Here is a 23,114-nt window from a genome sequence, read left to right as displayed (position 1 = left end):
AACCTTTGCTTTTTTGTATTTCTCAATCGGTCATGACAGTTTTTCAATAAAGTCAGGTGCGGTGTCAGCGTCTCCAGTCCGCCCCCTCCGCTCCTCTTCCGTGTCACTGGGAGGTGCACGGTGACGTCACAGCTCGCGACTGTGCAGCGGCGCCACCAGGGGGCGCTATACGTCACACGAGGTGGCGCCACCAAGCAGGCGGGTGTGAAGAGGGCGGAGCGAGCGGAGACGTGTCCCCCCCCCCCACACAAACTCGCTTTCCTCGGAGCTTCACCAGCAGGTGGCAGTAGAGACTCGGTGACAGGCGCGAGAGCACGTGGCCTCCTGGGCGGGAGTTCCCCACTCAGGTGACGCAGGCGCAGCTTCCGTGTGGAGGTGAGTTGCAGATCAGACCTTTACATCTGGTCAGTTCAGGGTGGGGTCCTGCTCTGGTTCCTCCAGCGTTTCACCACTGAGACCAAGTGCCGCCTTTGAATCTTCAACCGGACTGGTTGTCATGGTAACGGGGGTCAGATGTGTGTGTGTGCAGCTAGGCTTATGAGCGGTCCCCACGAGGACAGAGCGAGAGAGAGACGCGGCGGCGCGAGCGTGGTGCTAACTCAGGTCCTCACACGGGCCCTTGTATGTACATGTTTATTAGCGACAGGTGGGAGGAGGAGCGCGGCGGCGGCGGCGCCACCTCTGGTGCTCACGACACGACGTGCAGCCTGAACAACAAAGATGGAGCATGCACTGGAGCGGCAACAGGAAGTGGACCTGTGGGAGCCGCGGCACGTGCTGTCAGCTGCCAGCCTGGACAGGCTTCAGACCGGAGCCTCCGCCTGGACCTGGAGCGGAGGGTGAAGCCACCGCTCTTCCTGCTCCTGCGGGGACCCCAACACACACACACACACACACACACACGGCTGAGGAGAGAAAGGTGAGCCGGTGAACGGAGACGGAAGACGCCGACGGCACGTCCCGGCGGGCTCAGGGTGAGGGGGGCGTCTTCAGGGAGTTGGTGGACCCCCCCTGGCTTCCAGTCCCAGCTGCTCCGTCCCACTGCAGACACACCACAGCAGCCATCAAGCCATCTTCTCTGCCTGGGGCCTCAAGCTGAGTCGTCCAGGAGAGACCCAGACAGAACACTCATCATTGTGAGAGAGCTGGCCCATCTTTTCTTGAGGGGCCGAGTTTGCCTTATTTTGGCCTGTTCTGCTGGTCCCCACAAGGTTCAGCCTGAATTTGAGGAGGAAATAACTGGATTCCAGTGTGGCTCAGATGAGCCGTGGCCGGGGAAAGGGTCATGAGAGGTCCTCACCAGGCAGGAGAGACACGCATGTGTGTGGAACACAACAAGCCATTAGCTGCTTCTCTGCTGGAGCTGCCGAGTCTCAGCTAATGGAGGAGTCAGAAGAGACTCTGTGTGTGTGTGTGTGAGGGGTGTGCAGAGCTGCTCCGGCTGCATCTCTCAGCAGCTGCAGGAGGTGTCCTGAGCTTCAGCTCATGTGGAGGGTGGAGGGTGGTCCTCAGGAGGGGCGCCTCATCCTCCAGCAGCGGGAGACTCCATCACTTCCTGTGACTGGTGCCCGGACTCTCTGGGCCGGGACGTCTGCTGGAGGGTGGCACGGTGCTGCACCAACAGGGCGGCGCTCCAGAGCCAGCTGACCTGTTTATCTCCACATTAGCAGGAACCAAAACAGCCGCTGCTCTGCCTCCGAGTGTGTGTGTGTGTGTGTGGGCCGCAGCGTCAGAAATAGAAGCATCTGTGAGCGGCAGCTCTTTGTTGTAGCCCAACGTGTCGAGGGCTGTTGTGTAACTGCTCTCTGTCAACGGTGAGGAGGAAGGAGGAGGAAGGAGGCGCTGCCTTCCTCTGGAGCCTCCGGCTCATCGCCGCCGTCCCAGGACTCTCCCACCCAAGTGCTTCAGCCGGACGGACCGGACACGCGGGAGACGCTGGCCAAACCTCACCGAAATGGTGAGAGACCGGGGAAAGGTTTGGAATCACGGCGAGAACCTCACGACGGAAGCGAGGGCCGCGAGCGCGTGCGTTACCTCCAGCAGAGGGTGCCAGTGAGCGATGGGTTTCCGCGGATAGGTCAGCATCTCGCTCCAGTGGTCCCGGCCCAGGGTCTCGGCCTCGGTGCCGACCCGGCACACGCCGATCACCTCGTTGTGTCCGACCCTGTCAACAGAAGCGCAGGTGAGTCCCGGCGGGCCGAGGCCAGGCGGCGGGCGGGCGGACCGGTCGTAGTCCATGACGGCGATGAGCAGGCTGATCTGGTGGATGTTCTCTGGCGGCACGTCGAACACCACGGCCTCGTTGTAGACCGGGTTCAGCGTGTTGCGCTTGGTGGACGTCTTGCGCTTCTTCAGCCGCCGGCCCTCGCACATCAGCGACACCTTGACGTAGGGATCTGTAGGAGACACACGGAGCTCAGGAGCGTCCGGCCCCGGGCCCCGGCCCCCCCACTCACCCGAGGCCCCGGTGATGTCCATGGCTTTCAGGTTCCTGGCTTTGATCATGGTGATGGTGAGTCGCCCGGCCGTGGGCAGGTAGCACAGTGAGAACATCAGCTCGCCCAGGTCCACGTTGTCCTGCAGACGGTCACACACGCTGGCTGAAACATTATGACCAGCAGGAGGATGGACAACCACAAGGGTCCACTGAGGGTTCACGACAGGTCACAGCAGGGGGGGGAGCAGCGCCATGGTGTGGTTAGGAGACACGCTGCGCAGCTCTCCTCCTCCTCTCTCCTCTCCTCTCCTCTCCTCCTCCTCTCCTCTCCTCCTCCTCCTCTCCTCCTCCTCTCCTCTTCCTCCTCTCCTCTCCTCTACTCTCCTCCTCCTTCTCTACTCCTCTCCTCCTCCTCTCTTCTCCTCCTCCTCCTCTCCTCTTCCTCCTCTCCTCCTCCTCTCCTCCTCCTCTCCTCTCCTCCTCTCCTCCTCCTCTCCTCTCCTCCTCTCCTCTCCTCATCTCCTCCTCTCCTCCTCTCCTCTCCTCCTCTCCTCCTCCTCTCCTCTCCTCCTCCTTCTCTCCTCCTCTCCTCTCCTCCTCCTCCTCTCCTCCTCTCCTCTCCTCTCCTCTCCTCCTCCTTCTCTACTCCTCTCCTCCTCCTTCTCTCCTCCTCTCCTCTCCTCTCCTCCTCCTCCTCTCCTCTCCTCTCCTCTTCCTCTTCTCCTCTCCTCCTCCTTCTCTCCTCTCCTCTACTCTCCTCCTCCTCCTCTCCTCTCCTCTCCTCTCCTCCTCCTCTCCTCTTCCTCCTCTCCTCTCCTCTACTCTCCTCCTCCTCCTCTCCTCTCCTCTCCTCTCCTCTCCTCTCCTCTCCTCTCCTCTCCTCCTCTCCTCCTCCTCCTCTCCTCCTCCTCCTCCTCCTCCTCCTCTCCTCCTCTCCTCTCCTCTCCTCTCCTCTCCTCTTCCTCCTCCCTCTGGCGACAGTACACCGATCACTGACCCACATCGGAGCTGTTTGGGTCGGAGCCCCAGGAAGTCGGGAGGTTGAGGCTCCAGCTGGAGCTCAACCTGCTTGGCGGACGTTGAGAGAGGTTCGGGTCTCTCCAGGGTCAGTTCTGACCCAGAACGGCCCGGGAGCTGGTCCAGAGAGGCTCCAGTGGGAGGAGCACAAGTGACAAGTCACCAGTCAGCCATGTGGATACTGACCTGGAGCTGTCTAAACAAGTGGCTGAACTGACTGAGGAGACTTGGCTTCAGGTCAGTTGAGGTGAAAACCAGCCGGCGAGAGTCGCTCCGTCCTCTCGTCAGCCGCAGCATCGGGCCGCTTGAGACGGACCCGAGTCAGCGAGGGGCCGGGAGTGAGTGACACGGGACGCAGCCTGCGGCGCTGGGGATCTGTCGGCACTCGGTCGGAGGATCTGGGTCGAGTCATCAAACTTTAACAGGCTCTAAGTATCTTTCCATGTCTCCGCCGACGAGTCCTCCAGATGGAGTCCACCCCAGTCACTGATAGCTGTGACGAGCCCGGACTCGTCTGAGCTCAGGACTCGGCTACTTTTCCTGAACCTAGGGACGACTTGGTGCGGCCGAAATGGCTCATGTTTGGTCCCTGAAAGTGAGTTGTAGGGAGGGAGTGGTCTGAGGGCGGGGCATCTCACCGACGTCACGTACTGGATGTCCCGGCACAGCTTGGTCTCACGCGGGAAGTCGTTCAGGTCCAGGAAGTTGTCGACCACCACCTGTCCGATCAAGTCGTGGCGGGAAAAGCGGTCGAAGTCGTAGACGCTGAAGTGCAGCTTGCGGCCGGAGAGCTCGGCGTACGCCACCGGGAACAGGAAGACCTCGTCGAACAGCGGGTTGAGAGTCTTGCGGTGCACCTTGGTCTGGTGCTTGGTTTTGCGGTCGGGCAGCAGGTAGATCTTCACATAGGGGTCTGAGGTTCCGGAGAAGTCCTTGGCCGGCAGGTCCAGCGCGCTGTGGATCTTCACGATCAGCTGCTCCAGGTCGAAGTCGAACTTGAGGATGAAGTTGAGGCGGCCGCAGCTGTCGCTGCGCCGCCCGTCCTCGCCGTCCACCGACCGCTGCTTGTACAGCTCCGGCTTGATCCGGCCCAGACCCGACAGGGAGTCCTGCCGCTGGAACTGAGCCGGGTTAAAGTCCGGATCGGACAGGTTCATCTGGCGCCGGATGGAGTTGTGACTGCAACAGAAGCCAAGCGGGTCAGGTGCCGCGCCGGTGCCCGGCGGTCCGGGACTCTACTGACCGGACGGAGGAGGTGGGCTCGGTGGTCTGCCTCTGGACCCGGTCTCGGGCCAGCGTGTGCGGCTGGTAGCGCTCCACCGTGGCCTGCGCCTCCAGCGGGATGTCGGGCGACGTGTGGCTGATCTTCAGGGCCGACTCGGGGACGGTCACCGCCATGGTGGCTCCGGGCGGCTCCTTGACGCAGCCGTCCTCGCTGAACTCGCGCTCCTCGCCGTCCACCTGAGGTCACGTGATGAGACTCTGGTGAGGCTAAACCAGAAGCTCCAGTCATGTTGACCTCACACGCTTCGAGTCTCAGACTGTCTGGCTCGTGACTCTCCGTGAGGCGTTCGGAGTTAACGCGAGTCATTTGGCTCTTTGCTGACTCAGATGTTCTCACGGGAGTTATTCAGCGTGACTCGCTGAAACACGTCGACGCGACCCCCAGGTCCTTCACTCGACCTGAGGTCGTCAACGAGTGCTCGAGTCCTGAACTGCCCACACCCGCAGGAGACTCGCTGCACCTGCTCTGCTGTGACTCACCTCTGTGAGGACGGGCTGTTGGTCCCCTCCCAGGAAGTGCGCCCCCTTCAGGATGTCGGGGAAGAAGCGGCCGGTGAGCGGCAGCCAGCAGAGCTTCCATGAGACGAAGAGCGAGACGCCGAAGAGAGCGAGTCCACAGGTGGTGACCAGCAGGGACAGGAGGCTGACCGACACATCTGCAGCCGGACACAGGCAGAGTCAGAGCGCGGCAGTGACTCGCTTCCTCTCAGTCTGTCGCCTCACTTGGCTTCTCTCTCTCTCTCTATTTGAAAGCAACAGATTCAATGTGACTCTCACAACACATCGACCTTTGGCATCACATCACCTCTTCCTCCTCCTCCTCCTCAACACCCCCTCCTCCTTCTCTTCCTCCTCCTCCCGCTCCTTCTCTTCCCTTCTTCCTCCTCTTCCTCCTCCTCCTCCTCTTCCTCCTCTCCTCTCCTCCTCTCCTCCTCCTCCTCCTCTCCTCCTCCTCTCCTCTCCTCCTCTCCTCCTCTCCTCTCCTCCTCCTCTCCTCCTCCTCCTCCTCCTCTCCTCTCCTCCTCTCCTCCTCTCCTCCTCTCCTCTCCTCCTCCTCCTCCTCTCCTCTCCTCCTCTCCTCTCCTCCTCCTCTCCTCTCCTCCTCTCCTCCTCCTCTCCTCTCCTCCTCCTCTCCTCTCCTCCTCTCCTCCTCCTCCTCCTCTCCTCCTCCTCCTCCTCCTCTCCTCTCCTCCTCTCCTCCTCTCCTCCTCTCCTCTCCTCCTCCTCCTCCTCTCCTCTCCTCCTCTCCTCTCCTCCTCCTCTCCTCTCCTCCTCTCCTCCTCCTCCTCCTCTCCTCCTCCTCTCCTCCTCCTCCTCTTTTTCCTCCTCTTCCTCCTCCTCCTCCTCTTCCTCCTCTCCTCTCCTCCTCTCCTCTCCTCCTCTCCTCCTCTCCTCCTCTCCTCCTCTCCTCTTCTCTCCTCTCCTCTCCTCTCCTCTCCTCCTCTCCTCTCCTCCTCTCCTCTCCTCCTCTCCTCCTCTCCTCTCATCTCCTCCTCCTCTCCTCCTCTTCTTCCTCCTCCTCCTCCTCCTCCTCCTCCTCCTCCTCACTCTGCAGGTCCAGTCCAGTCCAGGTGTCTGGCGTGTGGACCACAGGTCACTATGTTTCCCAACCCAACTGACCTGCACCCTCTGGGGCTGAAGAGGCGTTGACCTTGACACTGACCTGTCTGTGACCCAACACTAGGACGCCAGCGTGTATTTAGAAGCAGCCAATGTTTGGGGGCGACCGTGGTGGGAGAAGGTTCCGGGCGTCAGGACTGTTTTCAGCTGAGCTTCCCAACTTCTTTCTGTTTATTCTGAGCAGACCTTGGTCTTTCTTCCTCAGACACTTTGCGCAGCTGACGTCTCCTCCACAGGTTGGGCCTCGGTGCTAACGTTTCTGCAGCTGCCCTGCAGGAGGCGCTGAGTCAGCAGACGAGAAAGTCGCTGACAAAGAGAGGCCAAGTTTGGAGGAGGAGCCTGAGGCGGCAGAAAGGTGTGGGCAGATGGCGGCGGCGCCAGTGTGGCGGGAGCCACGCCCCCGGCCGGCTCAATACGAGGCGGCGGCGGCGGCGGTGAAAAGGTCGCGGGCCGGCGGCTCCCCCCGGGGGAGGCCGGCAGATGGTCCTTCCTAACTTCATTTGCCGGAGGAGGGGAAGCGTGACTGGTGAGGACGTGGGCCGGCACAGGGCCATTGGCTTTGTTGCCTCATCACTGAAGATCGGCGGCGGCTCTCCACGTGTGTTGCCTGGCAACAGGCAGGAGCCAAGCCGACATGTGACCACCCGCCGAGGTCTCAACCTGGGGCGCGTCCCGCTGTTCTGGAGCTCCGCTGAGGAGGCAGCTTCCTCCAGCTGAGCCTGGCCCGGCTCCTGCCTCTGGATGAGGAGGCCCAGAGTGGCTCCTGAAGACGCTCGCCCTCCACAGTCCGAGGACGTTCCTGCAGGACAGGCCCCTGGCTCTGAGCCCTGGGTGAAGGAAGGAGCTGGGACTCAGCCCAGTCTGGAGCGGAGTTGGCCCGTGGATCAGGGCTCTGTTGCAGCCCGAATCTGAGGCTGAGGTCGGACTAAATCCCTCTGTCAGAACTGTCAGTGTTGGGCCGGAGGTGGAGCAGCGCTTCACGGCGACTCTGCAACACTCTAGCGCCGCAGACTTGGTGTCAGAGGGAGCACATCGGAGCGCCGGGGGCCTCTGCTGTCTGTGGGTCAAGCTCGGCTGAGGTCACGTGACTGGCGACCTGCAAGAGCGTGGTCCCACTCTGGAGCGTTCTCAGGTGTGTGAGAGGGGGGTGACGCCCCCACTGTGGTGTCAGACGCCTGAGAGGTGGGAGGGGGAGCTGCAGAGGCCCGGAGCCTTCTGACAGCTGAAGCTCGGGGGGTCATGTGACTGCAGCCTCTCGCCGGAGCGGCCATGTTTGGATGGTGCCATCGAACTGTGCGTGTGTGTTGCGAGCGCTAATACAAGAGGAAGTGGGTCAGAGCTCCTCAGGGGAAGCTCGGCTCGCTTCCACCCTTCATCCAACTTTAATGAGCCATTGTTGAGAGGCAGCTCTCACACGCTGCACCAGCGCTGGACCCCATTAGCCCTGACAGCGCCGCACTTCCTCACATGCAGATGGTCAGTGGGGGGCGCTCTGCTCCGTGCGAGAGTGAGCAAAAGTCAAACGGAACTGGACGAACCGGAACACCACACCACCCCCCGCATGCTTGTTCTGAGCGATCGACACCTGGAGCCGAGTCACGTCAGAACTGCACCCGACAAGCACGTCGACACCGAAGGTCACGTGACCTGGAGCGCCCGGACTAGAACGAGGCAAGAGGCGGTCCTGACCTGAGTCCGTGTAGCGAGGTCTGGCCAAGTCCCGGAAGTAGTAGATGAAGTCCAGGCAGCTGTCGTCCTGGACCTCTCCCCTGGAGCAGAGGTCAGAGAGCAGCTCCAGCGCCTTTCGACAGATCTCATCCTCTGCTTCTGCAGGCATTGCCCTCCAGCATCCTCCTGTCTGCTCGGCCAGTCCTGCTGACGCCGCTCACGCCCTGGGCTGGACCCTGGAGCCTGGAGCCTGGACCCTGGAGACTGGACCCTGGAGCCTGGACCCTGGAGCCTGGACCCTGGAGACTGGACCCTGGAGCCTGGAGACTGGACCCTGGACCCTGGAGCCTGGACCCTGGAGACTGGAGCCTGGAGCCTGGAGACTGGACCCTGGACCCTGGAGCCTGGAGCCTGGAGACTGGACCCTGGAGCCTGGAGCCTGGAGCCTGGAGCCTGGAGCCTGGACCCTGGAGCCTGGACCCTGGAGCCTGGAGCCTAGACTCTGGATCTGGATCTGGATCTGGACTCTGGACTCTGGACTCTGGATCTGGATCTGGACTCTGGATCTGGATCTGGATCTGGATCTGGATCTGGACTCTGGGTCTGGACTCTGGGTCTGGATCTGGACTCTGGATTTGGACTCTGGACTCTGGACTCTGGATCTGGATCTGGATCTGGACACTACTCAGCTCGGTTCCGCTGGACTGGAGAGAGTGGCGAGTGAAAGTTGGCGCCTGGACTCACGCTCTGCAGCCTCGGCTCCTGAATGGAGGCGCGCTCCTCCGTCAGCTGGCTTTGCTCTCTCTCTCACTCTCTCTCTCTGAGCAGCGAGAGGAGCGGGAAGTTCCTCCTCCTCCTCCTCCTCCTCCTCCTCCGTGTCTCAGCTTACACACCAGCGCTGTGCAAATGTCAGCTCGGCTCTCATGAGCGAGCGCACGTTTGTTTCCTATACACAAAAGTAATGAAGTCTCAGCCCCTGCAGGAGTCGAACCCGTGACCTTCAGCGAGGACCTCCTCACCCCCAGACTGACTTGCAAACACGGAGAGCCGAACCTTCCCTCTCACTCAGTCGTGATGCTGCGGGTCTGAGGTGGGACGCGGCTCTGCATCTTCTTTGTTCTTCCCTCATCTGCCGCCGCACCTGCCAGACACTGGCCCTCTGTCCCCCCGGGGCCCAGCTGCCGGGGCCACAGAGGCCGTCTGTTCTGGAGCTCCATTCGTTTGGTTTCCTCAGAGCTGGTCTGAAGTCAGGACGTGACCGTGGAAACCAGCGAGGGAGAAGAGAACGTTGTGATCTCAGCTCAAACATCTGCGACGCTGACGTCCGTCCCAGGTCGGCAGTGAGGGGCCCGGTCCCGCGGCTGAGGTGAGAGGAGCCTCTCTTCCCCGTCTCTCTGCTGCCACGCCTGAGGCAGATGACCTTCTCTGGCTGGAGCTCCTCTCCTCCAGCATCAACACCTCTCTGCACAGACGGAGCGTCCGACCCCACACCTCCTTGTCACCTTCACCTACGTCAGCGCCACCGTCGTCAGGTGACATCCTGCCGACGTGTTAGTTCATGACAACGGGCCCAGAAGTGTGGGGGATCTGGTCGCCTAGCAACAGCGAGCCATGGTGGAGACACAAAAACGAGGTCATGGGTGAAGAAGAAGGCAGAAGAGATTCCAGAGGAGCGGAGGAAGAGCCGGAGCCCCTCCCGCCACAGTCGCAGGCCTCGAGAGAGGGCCGGCTCGGTCCAGGCTGGGCTGCTCACAGGCCGCGGGTGGCTCTGACCTTCATCTCCCCGAGGGCCCGGCCCCTCCGTCTCCCACTGACACTCTCCACCTCCTGGTGGCAGTCACTGGCAGAGCGCTGCTCTTGCTACTGCCGCCGGTCAGCAGGGGGCACCTGCCTCTGTGGAGAAGCGGCCTTCATCAGCGTCATCTCTTCTTCTGGCAGAGGTTGCTAAGCTACGGCGGCTGCAGATGAGTGGAGCTCTCTGGGCGTCACCAGGGTGGAGGGGAGCGCTCCACACCTGCTGACACCAGGTGGCCAGGCGTCAGAAAAGACAAGTAGAAGTCACTGAATGAAGTTTGAAAAAGTGCCAGCGGGAACCTCCCACAGACGGTGAGGAACCTGTGTCCTTTGGAATCAGACGAGGAGTCTCAGCTGGGCGGCGCTCGGCGGACCAGCAGGGGTCTGTCTTGGCTGCAAAGTGTTGAGGTCTCAACTTCTCAACTTGAGGTTCTTGCACTGTCGGAGCAGAGCGAAGGCCAGAGCGACGTCGCAGCAGGCCTGACTCCGCCTCCTGTGCGGCTGTGACCCCGCCCAGATTCCACCCCCCAAGTGTGGCGCCGACGTGGCTGTCAGCCGTTTCCCCCTGACCAATCGTGGCAGGGTGGGCGGGGCTCAGGAAGAGCGCGGAGGAGGTGGGGGCGTGCGTGCGTGCGTGCACGTGTCAGATCCCTCTGGGAAGCCTCAGCAGTGCTTCATTAATTGATGAAAGTGCTGACTCATCACAACAACTTAATGAATGGAAGTGACGGGCGTCTCCTCTGTGGGGGCCACGCAGAAGTAGGTCGCATGAAAGATGGATGGTGTGAGGCCGGGGCCGTCACGACACACCAGCCCACCCCATGCTTTCGTCCTGATGTTCCGCCTCGGAGCTTCACTGCCCTGGGAACTGAAGCCACCACCTGCTGCAGAGACGGAACCTTCTGCGGCGCCACCACCAGTGCAAGCTCCAGCCTCTGTCCTGCTCCGTCTCCGCTCCTGAGTCCAGGGCAGCGCCTTCACTTCCACTCTTTTGTCCTGTTTCAGGTGGCATTTCAAGAGTGTGCCTCCACTCCCTCCGCAGCACCAGGTATGTCTGAAGAGACAGAAGGTTAAAGGGCAGAAATGTGGAAGGAAAAAGGTTTGACGCTCATGGAAGGATCTGGAAAACAGGTCAGAACCTTCAGAGTTCAGTGGATGGAGGAGAAGAAGAGGCCAGTTCAGGAGGAGTGAGGCTGCTCTGGGGTCTTCTCATCTTCAACAGGACCGCACCGCGGGTCCTCACAGAGACGAGGGCCACAGCGGTGGAACATGTGGGTGACCCCCGACCCCCTGCACACACAGGCTTCATCACGGCGGTTCAACTGGATCTGACTCACAGGTCACATGGTCTGAAGAAGGATCTGAGGTCCTGGTCTCAGGTGGTGACTGGACCGGCCCGGCGTGAGCAGCACTTCCAGGTGACCATTCATGGAGCACTTGACAGGAAGCCCTCCTCCATGTGTGAGAGGGTGACGGTCCTGCCTTGATCTCTGCTGCCACCCAGTGGAGGATGCCCGTACTCGCAGCATCGACCACACACACACACGACAAGTCACATGACTGCAGCTGTTGCTAAACTGAGCTGGTCTCTTAACAGAGGACGGTGAAGTGGACGGCAGTGAGTCAGGACCTTTCACTGGCTTCGCTCTCAGCGCTGAGACTCCTCCCATCTGGACCTCACAGGGTTCTGCTGGTGAAGTCATGCCACAGATGAGACCCGGGTCAGGAAGGGTGGGGGAGGGAGGATGGACTGTTCCTCACTTGGATCAGAACCTCTCTGCAGCTGGAACAGATGACAGAAGTGAGTCTGGATCAGACTGGGTCGAGCCGGTTCCGAACATGGATCGGTCCTTTATCCTCCTGCTGGCCCTCTGTCTGACCTGCAGCCCAGTCCGGAGCCAGAGCCCGGGTCAGGACTCCTTCATCATCCAGTACCTGGAGAGAAGACTGCTCCAGATGGAGGTGAGGACGTGTGGGAGCAACTCTGAGTTCACGTGTGTTCCATGTGTGCTTCGCTGCCAGGCCTCTGGCCTGTGCTCAGCTGCCCCTCCTGGACGCTGAGCTGCATGAATGAGTGAATTCCTCCGCTCCCTGTGAGGCCTCCACTTCCACGTGGCCCAGCTGCTTCACTCGCTCATCTGGCTGCGACGTGTGCAGCGCGCCTTTCTCTCCACCTCCTCCCCTCTGTCTGTCCTCAGGAGCGCCTGAGCCGCTGCGAGCAGAACACGGCCCGCCTCACGCAGACGACCTACGACCTGTCCTCCCAGGTGCGCGCGCACCGGTCCACGGTCCACGTCCTCCAGTGGGTTCCTGGATGGGTCGCGCTGACGGCCGACGTGAGCTGAGCCGGCGTGTCTCTACAGGTCAGAGGTCAGGAGCCAGGTGGACGGCGTGTCGGCCCGGGTGGACCGAGTGGAGCGGGAGCTGGAGTACCTGGAGAAGAAGATCCCGCTGTCGTCCGACATCCAGATGGAGGAGGCTCTGCTGGAGCAGCAGATCCAGGCGGCCGAGCTGGAGCTGATCCAGAACAGGGCCAAGCTCCAGCTGCAGAGCGGTGAGGACCCCGGGCCCCGCCGCGGGAGGAGCCTCGCGCCACGCGCTTGACCACACCCACGTGTTCGCGTGTTCATGCCCACAACTCTTCAACAGGGACATGACACAACTGAGTCGGGAGGGTCTGCTCCGATCCACGTTCCTGTCAGTGTCAAGGAAGGGTAGACGTTTGTTGAAGTGATGGAGGGGCGAGGAAGGGGTGAGGACGGGTGATGGAGGGGTGAGAAAGGGGTGTAGGAGGGGTGAGGAAGTGGTGAGGACGGGTGATGGAGGGGTGAGGAAGGGGTGAGGACGGGGTGCGGTGGGGGTGAAGGAGGGGTGAGGTGGGGGTGAAGGAGGGGTGATGACGGAGTGATGGAGGGGTGAGGGAGGGGTGAGGAAGGGGTGAAGGAGGGGTGAGGTGGGGGTGAAGGAGGGGTGAGGTGGGGGTGAAGGAGGGGTGAAGGAGGGGTGATGACGGAGTGATGGAGGGGTGAGGGAGGGGTGAGGTGGGGGTGAAGGAGGGGTGATGGAGGGGTGAGGGAGGGTGAGGTGGGGGTGAAGGAGGGGTGAGGGAGGGGTGAGGTGGGGGTGAAGGAGGGGTGATGACGGAGTGATGGAGGGGTGAGGAAGGGGTGAGGTGGGGGTGAAGGAGGGGTGATGACGGAGTGATGGAGGGGTGAGGGAGGGGTGAAGGAGGGGTGAGGAAGGGGTGAAGGAGGGGTGAGGTGGGGGTGAAGGAGGGGTGAGGTGGGGGTGAAGGAGGGGTGAAGGAGGGGTGATGACGGAGTGATGGAGGGGTGAGGGAGGGGTGAGGTGGGGGTGAAGGAGGGGTGATGGAGGGGTGAGGGAGGGGTGAGGTGGGGGTGAAGGAGGGGTGAGGGAGGGGTGAGGTGGGGGTGAAGGAGGGGTGATGACGGAGTGATGGAGGGGTGAGGAAGGGGTGAGGTGGGGGTGAAGGAGGGGTGATGACGGAGTGATGGAGGGGTGAGGGAGGGGTGAAGGAGGGGTGAGAAAGGGGTGTAGGAGGGGTGAGGAAGTGGTGAGGAAGGGGTGAGGGAGGGGTGAGGTGGGGTGAGGAAGGGGTGAGGGAGGGGTGAGGTGGGGTGAAGGAGGGGTGAGGGAGGGGTGAAGGAGGGGTGATGACGGAGTGATGGAGGGGTGAGGAAGGGGTGAGGTGGGGGTGAAGGAGGGGTGATGACGGAGTGATGGAGGGGTGAGGGAGGGGTGAGGGAGGGGTGAAGGAGGGGTGAGAAAGGGGTGTAGGAGGGGTGAGGAAGTGGTGAGGAAGGGGTGAGGGAGGGGTGAGGTGGGGTGAGGAAGGGGTGAGGGAGGGGTGAGGTGGGATAGAAGACTAAGTTCAAACAAAGGGCCAGCGTGGATCAGAGTGGAAATCAGAAAAGAGGGAAAATGAAGTATGTGTATGAATTGTATTTCATGTGGAAAGAACAGAAAGAAAACAACATTTGAAAATTGAGACCTTGAGTGACTCAGCAGAGGTCAGCTGGGAGGCTGACACGGAGCACGGCTCCTCACGTCCGCCTCCCAGCTGACCTCTGACCCCTCCTGCGAGGCGGACTCTCTCACCTGCTCCGGCCCTGTCTCCGCCGAAGGCCCCGATCCGCTGGTAACCTGTGGAGTGTCTTGTCTCCAGCAGACTGCAGCGTGGCGCTGAGTCAGATCAAGTCCCTGAAGATCGTGAAGAAGACGGGAGACGTTTCTGGATCCTGGTTCAAGGACCCGACAGCAGGCTCCCAGAAGGTCAGAGATGAATGGACGGCCCTCTCAGGCCGCAGCGTTGAGCCGCTGGCCGTGTCTTGCAGATCTACCTGCTGAGCGGCGTCCGGAACCACACGCTGCTGGAGTTCGGCTCCCTGCAGAGCTTCAGCAGCGCCACCCCCCCACCCAGAGTCCTCCAGCTGCCCGCGTCCTGGCAGGGCACCGGCCACGTGGTCTACGGCGGCTTCCTCTTCTACCACAAGGCCGACACCCCCAACCAGATCCTCAAGGTCCGATCCTCAAGCTCACGCTGCGAAGGCTGCTACTCCCCGCTGCCTCCTGCAGGTGTCTCTGGAGAGCGGCGGCGTGGTGGACAGCGCCCTGCTTCCCGGGGCCGGGCGCCTCCCTGTCTACGGCCTGAACCCCGACACCTACCTGCACTTGGCCGTGGACCAGCTGGGCCTGTGGGTGCTTCACGCTGACCCGGACTACGCTGGGAACCTGATTCTGACCAAGCTGGACAAAGGTGGGTCGACGTCGTTTCTCCCCCGTGAAGACGCAGCAGCCTGTCTGTGCCTCCTCCCCAGCCAGCCTGGCCGTGGAGCTCACGTGGGACACGCCGTGCCAGAGCCGCGACGCAGAGGGAGCCTTCCTCATCTGCGGGACTCTCTACGTGGTCTACAACTCGCGTCACGGCGGGCGCTCCGCCGTCCAGTGCGTCTACGACATCCACCACACCCTTGGCAGGCGAGTGGAAAGGTCAGGCTCCTCTGGTGTCTCCCAGGTCAAAGCTGTCCCCTCTCTGCAGCGGGGAGACTCCCGTCCGGTTCTTCCCCAAGCGCTACACCAGCCACAGCAGCCTCAGCTACCACCCCGGCGACCAGCAGCTCTTCACCTGGGACGACGGCTACCAGACCGTGTACCAGGTGGAGACGCGCCGGAACCTTGCGCAGCCCGCTGGCGGCTGACCACCGGGCCAGAGTGGCGCCTCTGTCCCCGCAGCTCTGCGGTGGCTTCAGCTTGTTGCTCAACAATAAACCTTTGCTCGGCTGCCTGAATCACTGGGAATGATCGCAAGGTCCGATGCCGGGTGTGACGTTGCTGCGAGCTGTCAGACCTTTCACACTATGAACGCAGGCTCCGTCGACCGTGCGACACTCGGAGCTGCGCGTGAACACGCACGTGACCAGTCGAATCACAGCCAGAAAACGTTATGAGTCCCGACAGAGGACATTATGTTGGCGGGAATAAGACGTCGCGGCTCGTATGTCTCTGAACTAGAGGCCAAAGGTCCCGCCCCCCACTGCACCGGAAGGCCCGCCCACTGGCTGGGCTCCCGCCGGAGATTTGACCCACTGAACGGGCCGGAAGCCTCGGTCGGACCATGAGGAGGAGCTCCACGCTCAGGCGGCGCAGCGGAGCCGCGTGCTTTGACGAGTTCGGCTTCGCAGTGACCAGCAGGAAGCAGCGGAAGCTTCAGCACAGGTGTCACCATTACAGGTGCGACCCTGCCGCCGCGCGCGCGCGCCTCCGCCCTCGGGTCTGAGCTGCTGTTTGCCTTGGCTTCACCCACTGATGTCCTTCTCTTCTGGTGCCGACGGTGTTGGTTGGAGGAAAAGCTCTCTCCACTGTGGCGCGTCAGTCCCGCCGGATCTGCCGCCCAGCAGGGCTGTAGCTCCCGCTGAGGATCTGCGCTTGTGTGTCAGTGCCCCGCAGATGAGCCCGGCCAGGGTCAAGGAGCTGTGTGAGCTGCTCACCTGCTGGAATGGCTCCAGCTTCATCTGCAGGAGCCAGGTGAGGCCCGCGCGCGCGCGCGCGCGCCCCTCTGCCGCCGTGCGTCTCACTCCGGCGCCTTGTCTCCAGGTCGAGCGCTTCATCCGGATGGGTGTCCCCGCAAGCCTCCGGGGCCGGGTGTGGAAGTGTCTTCTGAACACGGACGGCCTGAGGGAGAGCAGCCGCTTCAGTTATCAGGTGAGACGCCAGCGCAGCTCAGGCCTCGCTGGCCGTGTGGGGTGCCGAAGCTGAAGCAGGCCGTCCTTCACCTCTGAGGACCTGACCTGAGCTGTGGGTGCTCCCTGACAGAGATGCCTGCTGGAGGTGCGGGAGCGCCTGGTGGACCTGGGCATCAGCGAGTACAGCGTCTTATCTGCCATCGCCACGCTGAGCGACGCTCAGAACCTCCCGCCGTCGGCCTGCGACCACGAGGACCACATCGCTCTGTTCCGGCAGGTGGCTCTGGACCTACGTGAGTCCCCAGCGCCAGAGTGAAGAGTCCCGCCGAGAGCCCACCTGTCTTCCTCTCTCTGGCAGAGCGCTCCTTTCCCAGCCACCGTTCTCTCATGGGCGACAGTCCGGAAGCCATCGAGGGTCAGGCCAAGCTCTTCCGGGTTCTCATTGCCTACGCCAAGTACAACCCGCGGGTCGGCTACAGCCAAGGTACCGAGTGACCCCACCCCCGCCCACCCCCGGGCCCTCGCTCGCTCGCTCGCTGACGTGCAGACGCTCAGAGGAAGCGCGGGATCTGAAGGCCGCCGTCTGACTCGCAGGCATGTCCTACATTGCTGCTGTGCTGCTGATGCACTTGGGGGAGGAGGAAGCCTTCTGGGCCCTGACCGCTCTCCTGGACCAGCCCAAGTACCTGGCCCAGCTCTTTGACCTGGAGCTCACCCAGTAAGAGACCAGCGATCCGGGAAGGTGACTCCACACACACCAGGTCTCTCTCCCTCCAGGGTCCAACATCAGGTCCGAGTGTTTGAGCAGTTCCTGAGACACAGAAAGCCCAAGCTCTCCCAGCACCTGGTGAGTCCTGCTCCGAGAGAGGCTCGGCGTCAGCAGGGCCTCCTCTGCCCGAGCACAGTCGCGAGCGCGGAGAGTGGAGAGCGGAGAGCGTCTCTGAAACGGCTGCTGAGCGCGTCTCCCTGCAGGAGTCGCTGGGAGTCGTCCCCTTCCACTTTGTGATGCCGTGGTTCCTCTGTCTCTTCACCTCGCTGCCCTGCTGGGACTCGGTCCTGCTCATCTGGGACCTGGTCGCCCTGCGCGGTAACCCCACTGGCGCCTGCTTGTGAGGAGGCCCATGGCGTGACGCTCTGACCTGCTGTCTGCAGGTCTGTCTGCCCTCTTCCACGCGGCTCTGACCATCGCTGACCTGCTGGAGTCTCGCCTGATGGAGCAGAGGGAGGAGGGCGCGGTGCTGCCTCTGCTGCTGCGCGTTCCTGTGGACGTGTGAGTGAATCCATTCGTGCTGCCACGCGCTGCAGGGTCAGCAGGACCTGGCTCCTGTGACGCTGAAGACCCACCGGTCCTCCAGAGGAGCGGCCCCCCTCTGGGACGCTGTCTGCCCCTGGGTTCTTCAGCCTGAGGCCACAGAGTGACGGGAGACTGGAGCCTCTGACGCGGGACTGGTCTCAGGACGGGAGCGTCGGCGCTGGCCCGGGGGCTTCAGCACTGGTCGACCTCTGAGATGCAAGTCCCGGGTGGAGATGTTTCTGACTGGAGTCTGCTTCTGCAGAGCCCGGGCCCCTGCGTCCCGACGTGGAGGTGTCACGCAGACGGCTGTTTTGGTGGCCCACAGCCATCGTCATGGCAACTCGGCAGGGTCCCTGGGTTTGTGTCCGCAGACCGACGAGATGAACTGGTCCTTGTTGGTGCTGTCCAGCCCACGTGACTGTGTTCTGGAAGGTCCTGCACAAGTGAACACCAGAGGTGGAACGTTGCCCCCGGTGGCCAGTCCAAACAGGAAGTGAGGGGTGCGGTGAGGCGCTGGGCTGCCCTGGTACACACGGCAGTCTGGTGGCGTCCCAACACCTGTGTGGCTGTTGAATCATGCAGAGTCCAGGCTTGTTCCTCTGGTGGAGATGCTTGAGCTGGAGCTGGCACGCGCCCCTCCGCCCGCCGGTCCACGTCCTGCTCTGTGGCGGTGGCGAGCCGCCGTTGCCACGCAGCAGCGCCTCCCGTGGGCCAGAGCCGTCTGGGCCCTCGGCCTGGATGTGCAGTCCAAGTCGGACTGGATTCACTTTGGTCCTGTGTGAGTGTCGGCAGCCACCGCGCTGGCAGTAGAAGACCGCGTCTCTGAGAAGACTGAGCTCAGCCGGCAGGATGATCCGGCGCAGAAGACTTGGCCGACACTGAGGGAGCAGAACAGGGCTGGTCCACCATCGTCTCCAGGTGTCGTCAGGAGCGCCGTCTTCTCTCTCCAGCCTGCCCCTCTTTTCTTCCACTGATCCTCGTCTCCGCTCAGCTGGAGGAGTCACTTGCTCACCTCCCACCCTTCCTCCGGGCCCACAGTGTGCTCCCTGATCATCATCTTCTTCTTCTTCAGTCACGACTCATGAGCTGATCCGACCAGTGAAACCCAAACTTTTTCTGGTGGCAGCTCCGGCTCCATGTTTCATTGAAAACTCTGACTCTCCCTCTCTGTCATGGCCTCAGGTCCCAGTACACGGTGCTGGTTCCGGCCCTGTGGACCACCGAGGTGCAGGACTGGGAGCTGCGCTGCATGAGCCAGCTGGTCCTGGACGACGCCCAGCACGACCTGAGAGCAGGTGAGCTCGCCGCGTGGCTCGGGGGAGGGGGGGTGCGCTCGCCACTCACGTGACCCACCGTGGGGTTCTGACAACACACGCTCGCTGTTCAGACACTGAAGTCATTCAAGTGGCCGACCAGTGTTCCGCTGATCTGATCAAGGCGCGGCAGCCGTTTGAAGGTTTCTCAGGTATCAGCTCCGTCTCACCTGTGCACCTCCTCCGTCACAAAGGCCGGCAGGAATGTGGCGGCGGGGTGTCGGCAGCGTAGGCGGCTCTGCTCCCACCGGGGAGTGGTGCGGTCCGTCTCCTGCTGCGTGCCTGCGTGCCTGACTCACCCCTGTTCACAGGCCTGCGGGGGCCGGCGGCAGGAGCAGGCTGATCCGCTCGCTGTGGCTCTCAGAGCTGTGACTCGGATGACTGGAAACCTCTCAGCGCCATGTTGGTCCTCCGAGGTGCCCCGGGATCCGCAGGTCTCCTCTTGCTTCTGCTGCGTCACAGGGAGCACGGCTCCCTCTGGCTGCGTCTGACGGTACGGCACGTGTGGTGCGATGGAGGCACCGGGGAGCCACGATGACCCTGACCTCAAGTCCTGAGCAGAACTTTGTTCTGGCTCAGCTGAAGCTCTTGCAGTTGTTGCTGGCTGCTGTCATTCCTGCAGCTCCAGCACTCACCTTGGACCCGGAGGTGCCCTTCAATCTGCAACTTGCTCTGGTCGCGTGGCACCTGCCGAGTGTCATGGCGTGTGTTGGAACAGCGCAGATGTTTGGAGGGAGAGAGGCTGCAAGAGTCCGGGCGGCAGGGCCACCTCCGTGGGGTCAGCTCCAGAGGTCAGGGACGGAGCCCTACACGCCGGAGACGCGGCCCCTGTCATCTGGTCCCTCCAGGCTGTGGCCCCCCGCGCCAGAGGAGCTGGCCCTCACCGCTCTGTGGAGCAGTGGCAGCGCCGCAGGGCACGCACAGAGGCTCCGCCTTCATGTCCGGCCTGTGTGAGACTGGGTGGGTCCCACGCCTCCAGCGGGAAGGATCCGACCCAGCCTCAGATGACCAGTCTCTGAAGAATGTGGCCCTTCTAACCTGCGGGCCTGGCTCTGACCTCTCATTGCTCTGTTCCTTGTGACCTCCTCCCCCACTCCATCTCCGTCTCTGCCTGAGGGGCCCCGGGGCCCCGTCACTCTGCCTTCTAATTTCCTCACATTGTTGGGGGCCAGAGCCTTTTTCATGTCACGGCGGTGTCGGCTTGGTGCTGAGGGGAGCGAGTCGGAGCTTCTGGAGGTCTGGATGGTTCAGCGTGACCCCTGGTGTGGGGGGCTCCGGCAGGTCCTGGGCGGGGACCTCCTCAGCTGCAGCCCTCCACCTCCGTGTGGGTTCCTGCCCCGGGTCAGAGCCTCTCACCAGAGGGAGGTCTCCACTGCAGCTCCTCTCATCCTCAGGTGCTGGAGGAGCCAGGCCGCCGTGCCGGAGATAAAGGAGGCTGAGATCCTTCATCTGATGGGTCAGGTCTGGGTCATGTCTGACCTCTGACCCTGCAGCGGTGACCAGTGTGACCTCATGGAGGAATCAGAGCCTGGTCTGTCAGTGTGAATCGTTGTGGGACCACGTCGGCTGTGAGATGGACTCGGCTGGCGCCGCGTGTTCCACGTGAAGCCCACGTCTCTCCCCCAGATGTTTGCCTCAGCGCTGACGGCCACGTGGTCGCAGGAGCAGCTCCTGTGGTGGGACTGGCCCACTCCAGGCCTGCTCCAGTGAGGCCTCCGCGAGGTGCCACCACTGCCAAAGGTCACGCACACACACACACACTTCAGATATCTGCGGTGCTCAACAGGGGGCGCTGTGTTGGCTGCGTGTCAGAGCAGCCTTGGATGTGGCGTTGGGTTGTGTCGCTCAGGAGCAGGCAGCTGCTCATTGTGGCTGGAGGTGAGACGTGTCAAAGTGGAAACCGTCCGCGCTGAAGTGGCTGGCGCTGATTCTTTTCCTTCCAGTCAGACGCGGTGAGTCACCGCAGGTGAGGTCACCTGAGCGTGTGCTTGTTGTGTCGCCTCCTCGAACCTTCCTCTCTTATAAACATCCACCAAGGTCACATGACTCAGACGTGCCGCAGCCTGTCGCTGTTGTGCAGCGTCTGAAGACCAGTGCAGGTGGCTTGGTGCGCCTGTGTCTGGCAGCAGGACCGGACCCACTGACCGGGCCGCCCCCATGTGGCCCGCAGGCCGCGTCGCCGCCACCTCTCCTCTTGTCTGCCATTTGCCATTGACCCTTGTGACCCCAGTGTTTGTCTCTCTCTTCCAGAGCTCGGGCCTCGGCTGGAGGGTCCGGCGGCTCGGGAGGGTGCCGGACTGGGATCAGCGCCGCAGGAGTCTGAGAGAGGTGTGTGTGTGTGTGTGTGTGTGTGTGTGTGTGTGTGTGTGTGTGTGTGTGTGTGTGTGTGTGTGTGTGTGTGTGTGTGTGTGTGTGTGTGTGTGTGTGTGTGTGTGTGTGTGTGTGTGTGTGTGTGTGTGTGTGTGTGTGTGTGTGTGTGTGTGTTCCACTCTGTCATTATGACGTGATTCTCTCAGACAAGCCTCAACACTTCCTGCCGCCCGTGGCCCTCGCAGCCAAACAGGAAGCAGGCGTCAGCGCCATTCAGTCACCCTGAGCTCAGCAAGGCGACTCCCTCAGAAGTGCATTGACTGTTCCGAGGGGAATCTCAGCCGCCTGTGGTTGGAAGTGGCGGAGCGACTGGCCGGTGGCTCCAGCGGGCCCCGGGCCTCCGAGCTCAGCGCCGTGTTGTTCGCCTCCTCACGTGTGTGTGGTGCTGTGTCCGCTCGCTGCGCGACACAGCACCACAGGGCTAGTGGCTACATAACTGGCCCTGCGATCTCCTGCGAACTCCTGCTGCCCGGGGCTTGTGGGGTCCACGGGACTGGGTGAGTGTTGGTCAGACCTCCTGATGGTGGCGCTGCACAGGGAGAGAAGCCGCTCCTTGTGTTGGCAGCTTGTCCCAGCAGGCTGCTTCTGCCCCCTGAGTCAATATGGAGGACTGCTGATAACATTCATCACACACACACACGGGGGGGCGCGGCGGAGACAGAACGCAGTGCAGACTCAGCGGTGTGTGTGTGTGTGTCAAGGTCGGCTCCTCCTGTCTTCGTGCGACCTCCGTGCGCTTCTCTTCATCCTCTCCTGTTCTCTCACCAGGCTCTGCAGCCAGAAGAGTTCTGACCCGAGTGTGGCGGCAGGCTCAGCGCCGCCTCATGGACTCGCTGCTCCAAAACAAAGCTGGAGAGAAAAGGCGGCCCACCAGCACCAAACACTCCTGTCCTGCGTCTGGGTGGACCTCCGCCTCCCTGTGGCCAGCTCAGGTCATCATCTGCAGCTCTCTGGCTCCATGGCTCTCCACCGCTCACTGAGCTGGACACCTGGAGTCTGGTCGTTCACGTGCACCGTGGCTCATCTCCCGAACCCCACTGCTGCAGGAGGCGGAGCCAGCAGAGAGGAGGCGTGCAGGGGGGCAGCAGGGATGTCACCCCGAGGTCCCAGACGGCCCCAAAGAATGGCAGGAAACGGTGAGTCAGCAATCTGGAAGGATTTCAGAAAGATTCCGGTGGGTTCCATCAGGTCACCAGCCCCGGTGCACGCGCCGCATGCCTGTCATTCCTCTCAGCTCCTGCCTTCCTGTGAAGTTGTTGAGGATGCGCTGACCTCCTCAGGGGTCACGGCAGCTCAGCTGAGGGGTTGTTGTCTCCAGGTGCTCCGCGCTGGGCTCCAGGTTCGGTGGGCCCTCAGGTGGTCACTGGGCAGCTGCGCTCAGTCATGCGACGCCTGGCTGTGAAGCCTGTGCTCCTCACCCTGCTCACTTGTCTGTGGAATTGTTGTTGGACGTGTTGAATGTGAGCGAGAGCCACGGTGGTGGGAAGCTCCTCAGCGGCCCAGAAGGCCCTCAGCGCAGCCCCTTCTGGGTCAACACGTCCAGTCCAGCACAGACTGGTGTCAACGTCAGCGGTGAGATCAGGAGCAGCAGCTGTCACTCTTCAGCTCTGTCGTCTCCGTGTCCTCCAGATCGGTTCTGACCTTCCAGAGGTCCTCGCCCCGCAGGCCCGGCTCTGGTCGCTCCGCCTCCACCGGGAGTCCGTCGCACCGCGCCCGTCTGCTCCGCATCGGGTGAGAACGTCCCGGCGTGTCGTGCTGCTGCGAAAAGACTGGCAGAAACTGGAGCTTGAACCGTGCGAATGTTCCTCACAAACTAGAGATGACAAGTCACCTGCAGAAAAGTCAAGCTGCGAGGGGGAAACGTAGCCGAAAACATTACCCGTCGAGAAGAAACGGCTGTGGCGGAGCCTGGGTTCCGTCGCAGCCTGTGACTGCGGGTGGACCCCGGCTGTGTGTTGTCAGCGTGATGGATGGGGCGGCTCAGGAAGCCTGCGATCCCACGGATGCAGGGCCTTTATTCTCCCCTGGTCCGTGCTTCAGGGGGATTCGGCTTTTGTTTGCCGAGCGAGAGTCAGCGCCCGAACAGAAGCGCCTCGGGCCTGGAGCTGCCAGTC

At 62.3% G+C, this 23,114-nt stretch overlaps 4 protein-coding genes across 19 annotated transcripts; 3 read left to right on the top strand and 1 right to left on the bottom strand.

Moving 5' to 3' along the window:
• Positions 1 to 619: 619 nt before the first annotated feature.
• On the bottom strand, positions 620 to 9,117 carry LOC128771103 (synaptotagmin-9-like). Of its 4 annotated transcripts, XM_053886248.1 has the most exons (8): positions 8,048 to 9,113; positions 5,219 to 5,394; positions 4,698 to 4,915; positions 4,093 to 4,633; positions 2,457 to 2,577; positions 2,225 to 2,396; positions 2,035 to 2,164; positions 620 to 1,041 (listed from the first exon to the last, which is right to left on the bottom strand). In XM_053886248.1, the coding sequence occupies exons 1-8, from the start codon at positions 8,193 to 8,195 to the stop codon at positions 970 to 972; spliced, it is 1,578 nt and encodes a 525-aa protein (XP_053742223.1). In that variant the 5' UTR covers positions 8,196 to 9,113; the 3' UTR covers positions 620 to 969. The 4 variants fall into 4 exon arrangements, with proteins under 4 accessions (XP_053742223.1, XP_053742221.1, XP_053742222.1 ...); XM_053886246.1 differs by having other exon boundaries at positions 2,035 to 2,396; positions 8,048 to 9,116; XM_053886247.1 differs by having other exon boundaries at positions 2,225 to 2,577; positions 8,048 to 9,114.
• Positions 9,118 to 10,376: 1,259 nt separating this feature from the next.
• Positions 10,377 to 15,428, top strand: LOC128770885 (olfactomedin-like protein 3). 13 transcript variants are annotated; one of them, XM_053885837.1, is made up of 8 exons: positions 10,377 to 11,782; positions 12,019 to 12,122; positions 12,184 to 12,374; positions 14,007 to 14,113; positions 14,176 to 14,361; positions 14,417 to 14,597; positions 14,663 to 14,818; positions 14,880 to 15,428. In XM_053885837.1, the coding sequence occupies exons 1-8, from the start codon at positions 11,522 to 11,524 to the stop codon at positions 15,140 to 15,142; spliced, it is 1,449 nt and encodes a 482-aa protein (XP_053741812.1). In that variant the 5' UTR covers positions 10,377 to 11,521; the 3' UTR covers positions 15,143 to 15,428. The 13 variants fall into 13 exon arrangements, with proteins under 13 accessions (XP_053741812.1, XP_053741816.1, XP_053741815.1 ...); XM_053885841.1 differs by having other exon boundaries at positions 14,010 to 14,113; positions 14,659 to 14,818; positions 14,880 to 15,129; XM_053885840.1 differs by having other exon boundaries at positions 14,659 to 14,818; positions 14,880 to 15,129.
• On the top strand, positions 15,427 to 16,518 carry LOC128771416 (TBC1 domain family member 14-like). Its single transcript, XM_053886835.1, has 5 exons — positions 15,427 to 15,571; positions 15,778 to 15,865; positions 15,935 to 16,042; positions 16,154 to 16,316; positions 16,382 to 16,518. The coding sequence occupies exons 1-5, from the start codon at positions 15,456 to 15,458 to the stop codon at positions 16,516 to 16,518; spliced, it is 612 nt and encodes a 203-aa protein (XP_053742810.1). The 5' UTR covers positions 15,427 to 15,455.
• Positions 16,519 to 16,600: 82 nt separating this feature from the next.
• Positions 16,601 to 17,932, top strand: LOC128771196 (carabin-like). The gene is made up of 4 exons (XM_053886438.1): positions 16,601 to 16,741; positions 16,801 to 16,870; positions 16,996 to 17,110; positions 17,176 to 17,932. The coding sequence occupies exons 1-4, from the start codon at positions 16,620 to 16,622 to the stop codon at positions 17,295 to 17,297; spliced, it is 429 nt and encodes a 142-aa protein (XP_053742413.1). The 5' UTR covers positions 16,601 to 16,619; the 3' UTR covers positions 17,298 to 17,932.
• Positions 17,933 to 23,114: the final 5,182 nt, after the last annotated feature.

This window comes from Synchiropus splendidus, chromosome 14, assembly GCF_027744825.2.
Source record: "Synchiropus splendidus isolate RoL2022-P1 chromosome 14, RoL_Sspl_1.0, whole genome shotgun sequence".
In the NCBI taxonomy this organism is placed as follows: Eukaryota; Metazoa; Chordata; class Actinopteri; order Syngnathiformes; family Callionymidae; genus Synchiropus; species Synchiropus splendidus.
The sequence above is the reverse complement of the archived record's forward strand: the minus strand, read 5'-3'. Positions and strand labels throughout refer to the sequence as shown.

Coding starts and splice junctions, on each gene's coding strand:
- LOC128771103 (XM_053886245.1), bottom strand. CDS start 8,195: ATGCCTGCAGAAGCAGAGGATGAGATCTGTCGAAAGGCGCTGGAGCTG. Junction 5,395..8,047: donor ACCTCGCTACACGGACTCAG/GTCAGGACCGCC, acceptor GTCCGGCTGCAG/ATGTGTCGGTCAGCCTCCTG. Junction 2,578..4,092: donor ACATCCAGTACGTGACGTCG/GTGAGATGCCCC, acceptor GACCGTCTGCAG/GACAACGTGGACCTGGGCGA.
- LOC128771416 (XM_053886835.1), top strand. CDS start 15,456: ATGAGGAGGAGCTCCACGCTCAGGCGGCGCAGCGGAGCCGCGTGCTTT. Junction 15,572..15,777: donor CACAGGTGTCACCATTACAG/GTGCGACCCTGC, acceptor CTTGTGTGTCAG/TGCCCCGCAGATGAGCCCGG. Junction 16,317..16,381: donor GCAGGTGGCTCTGGACCTAC/GTGAGTCCCCAG, acceptor TCTCTCTGGCAG/AGCGCTCCTTTCCCAGCCAC.
- LOC128770885 (XM_053885831.1), top strand. CDS start 11,522: ATGCCACAGATGAGACCCGGGTCAGGAAGGGTGGGGGAGGGAGGATGG. Junction 12,123..12,183: donor TCCACGGTCCACGTCCTCCA/GTGGGTTCCTGG, acceptor GTGTCTCTACAG/GTCAGAGGTCAGGAGCCAGG. Junction 12,375..14,006: donor CAAGCTCCAGCTGCAGAGCG/GTGAGGACCCCG, acceptor TCTTGTCTCCAG/CAGACTGCAGCGTGGCGCTG.
- LOC128771196 (XM_053886438.1), top strand. CDS start 16,620: ATGTCCTACATTGCTGCTGTGCTGCTGATGCACTTGGGGGAGGAGGAA. Junction 16,742..16,800: donor TTTGACCTGGAGCTCACCCA/GTAAGAGACCAG, acceptor CTCTCCCTCCAG/GGTCCAACATCAGGTCCGAG. Junction 16,871..16,995: donor CCAAGCTCTCCCAGCACCTG/GTGAGTCCTGCT, acceptor GTCTCCCTGCAG/GAGTCGCTGGGAGTCGTCCC.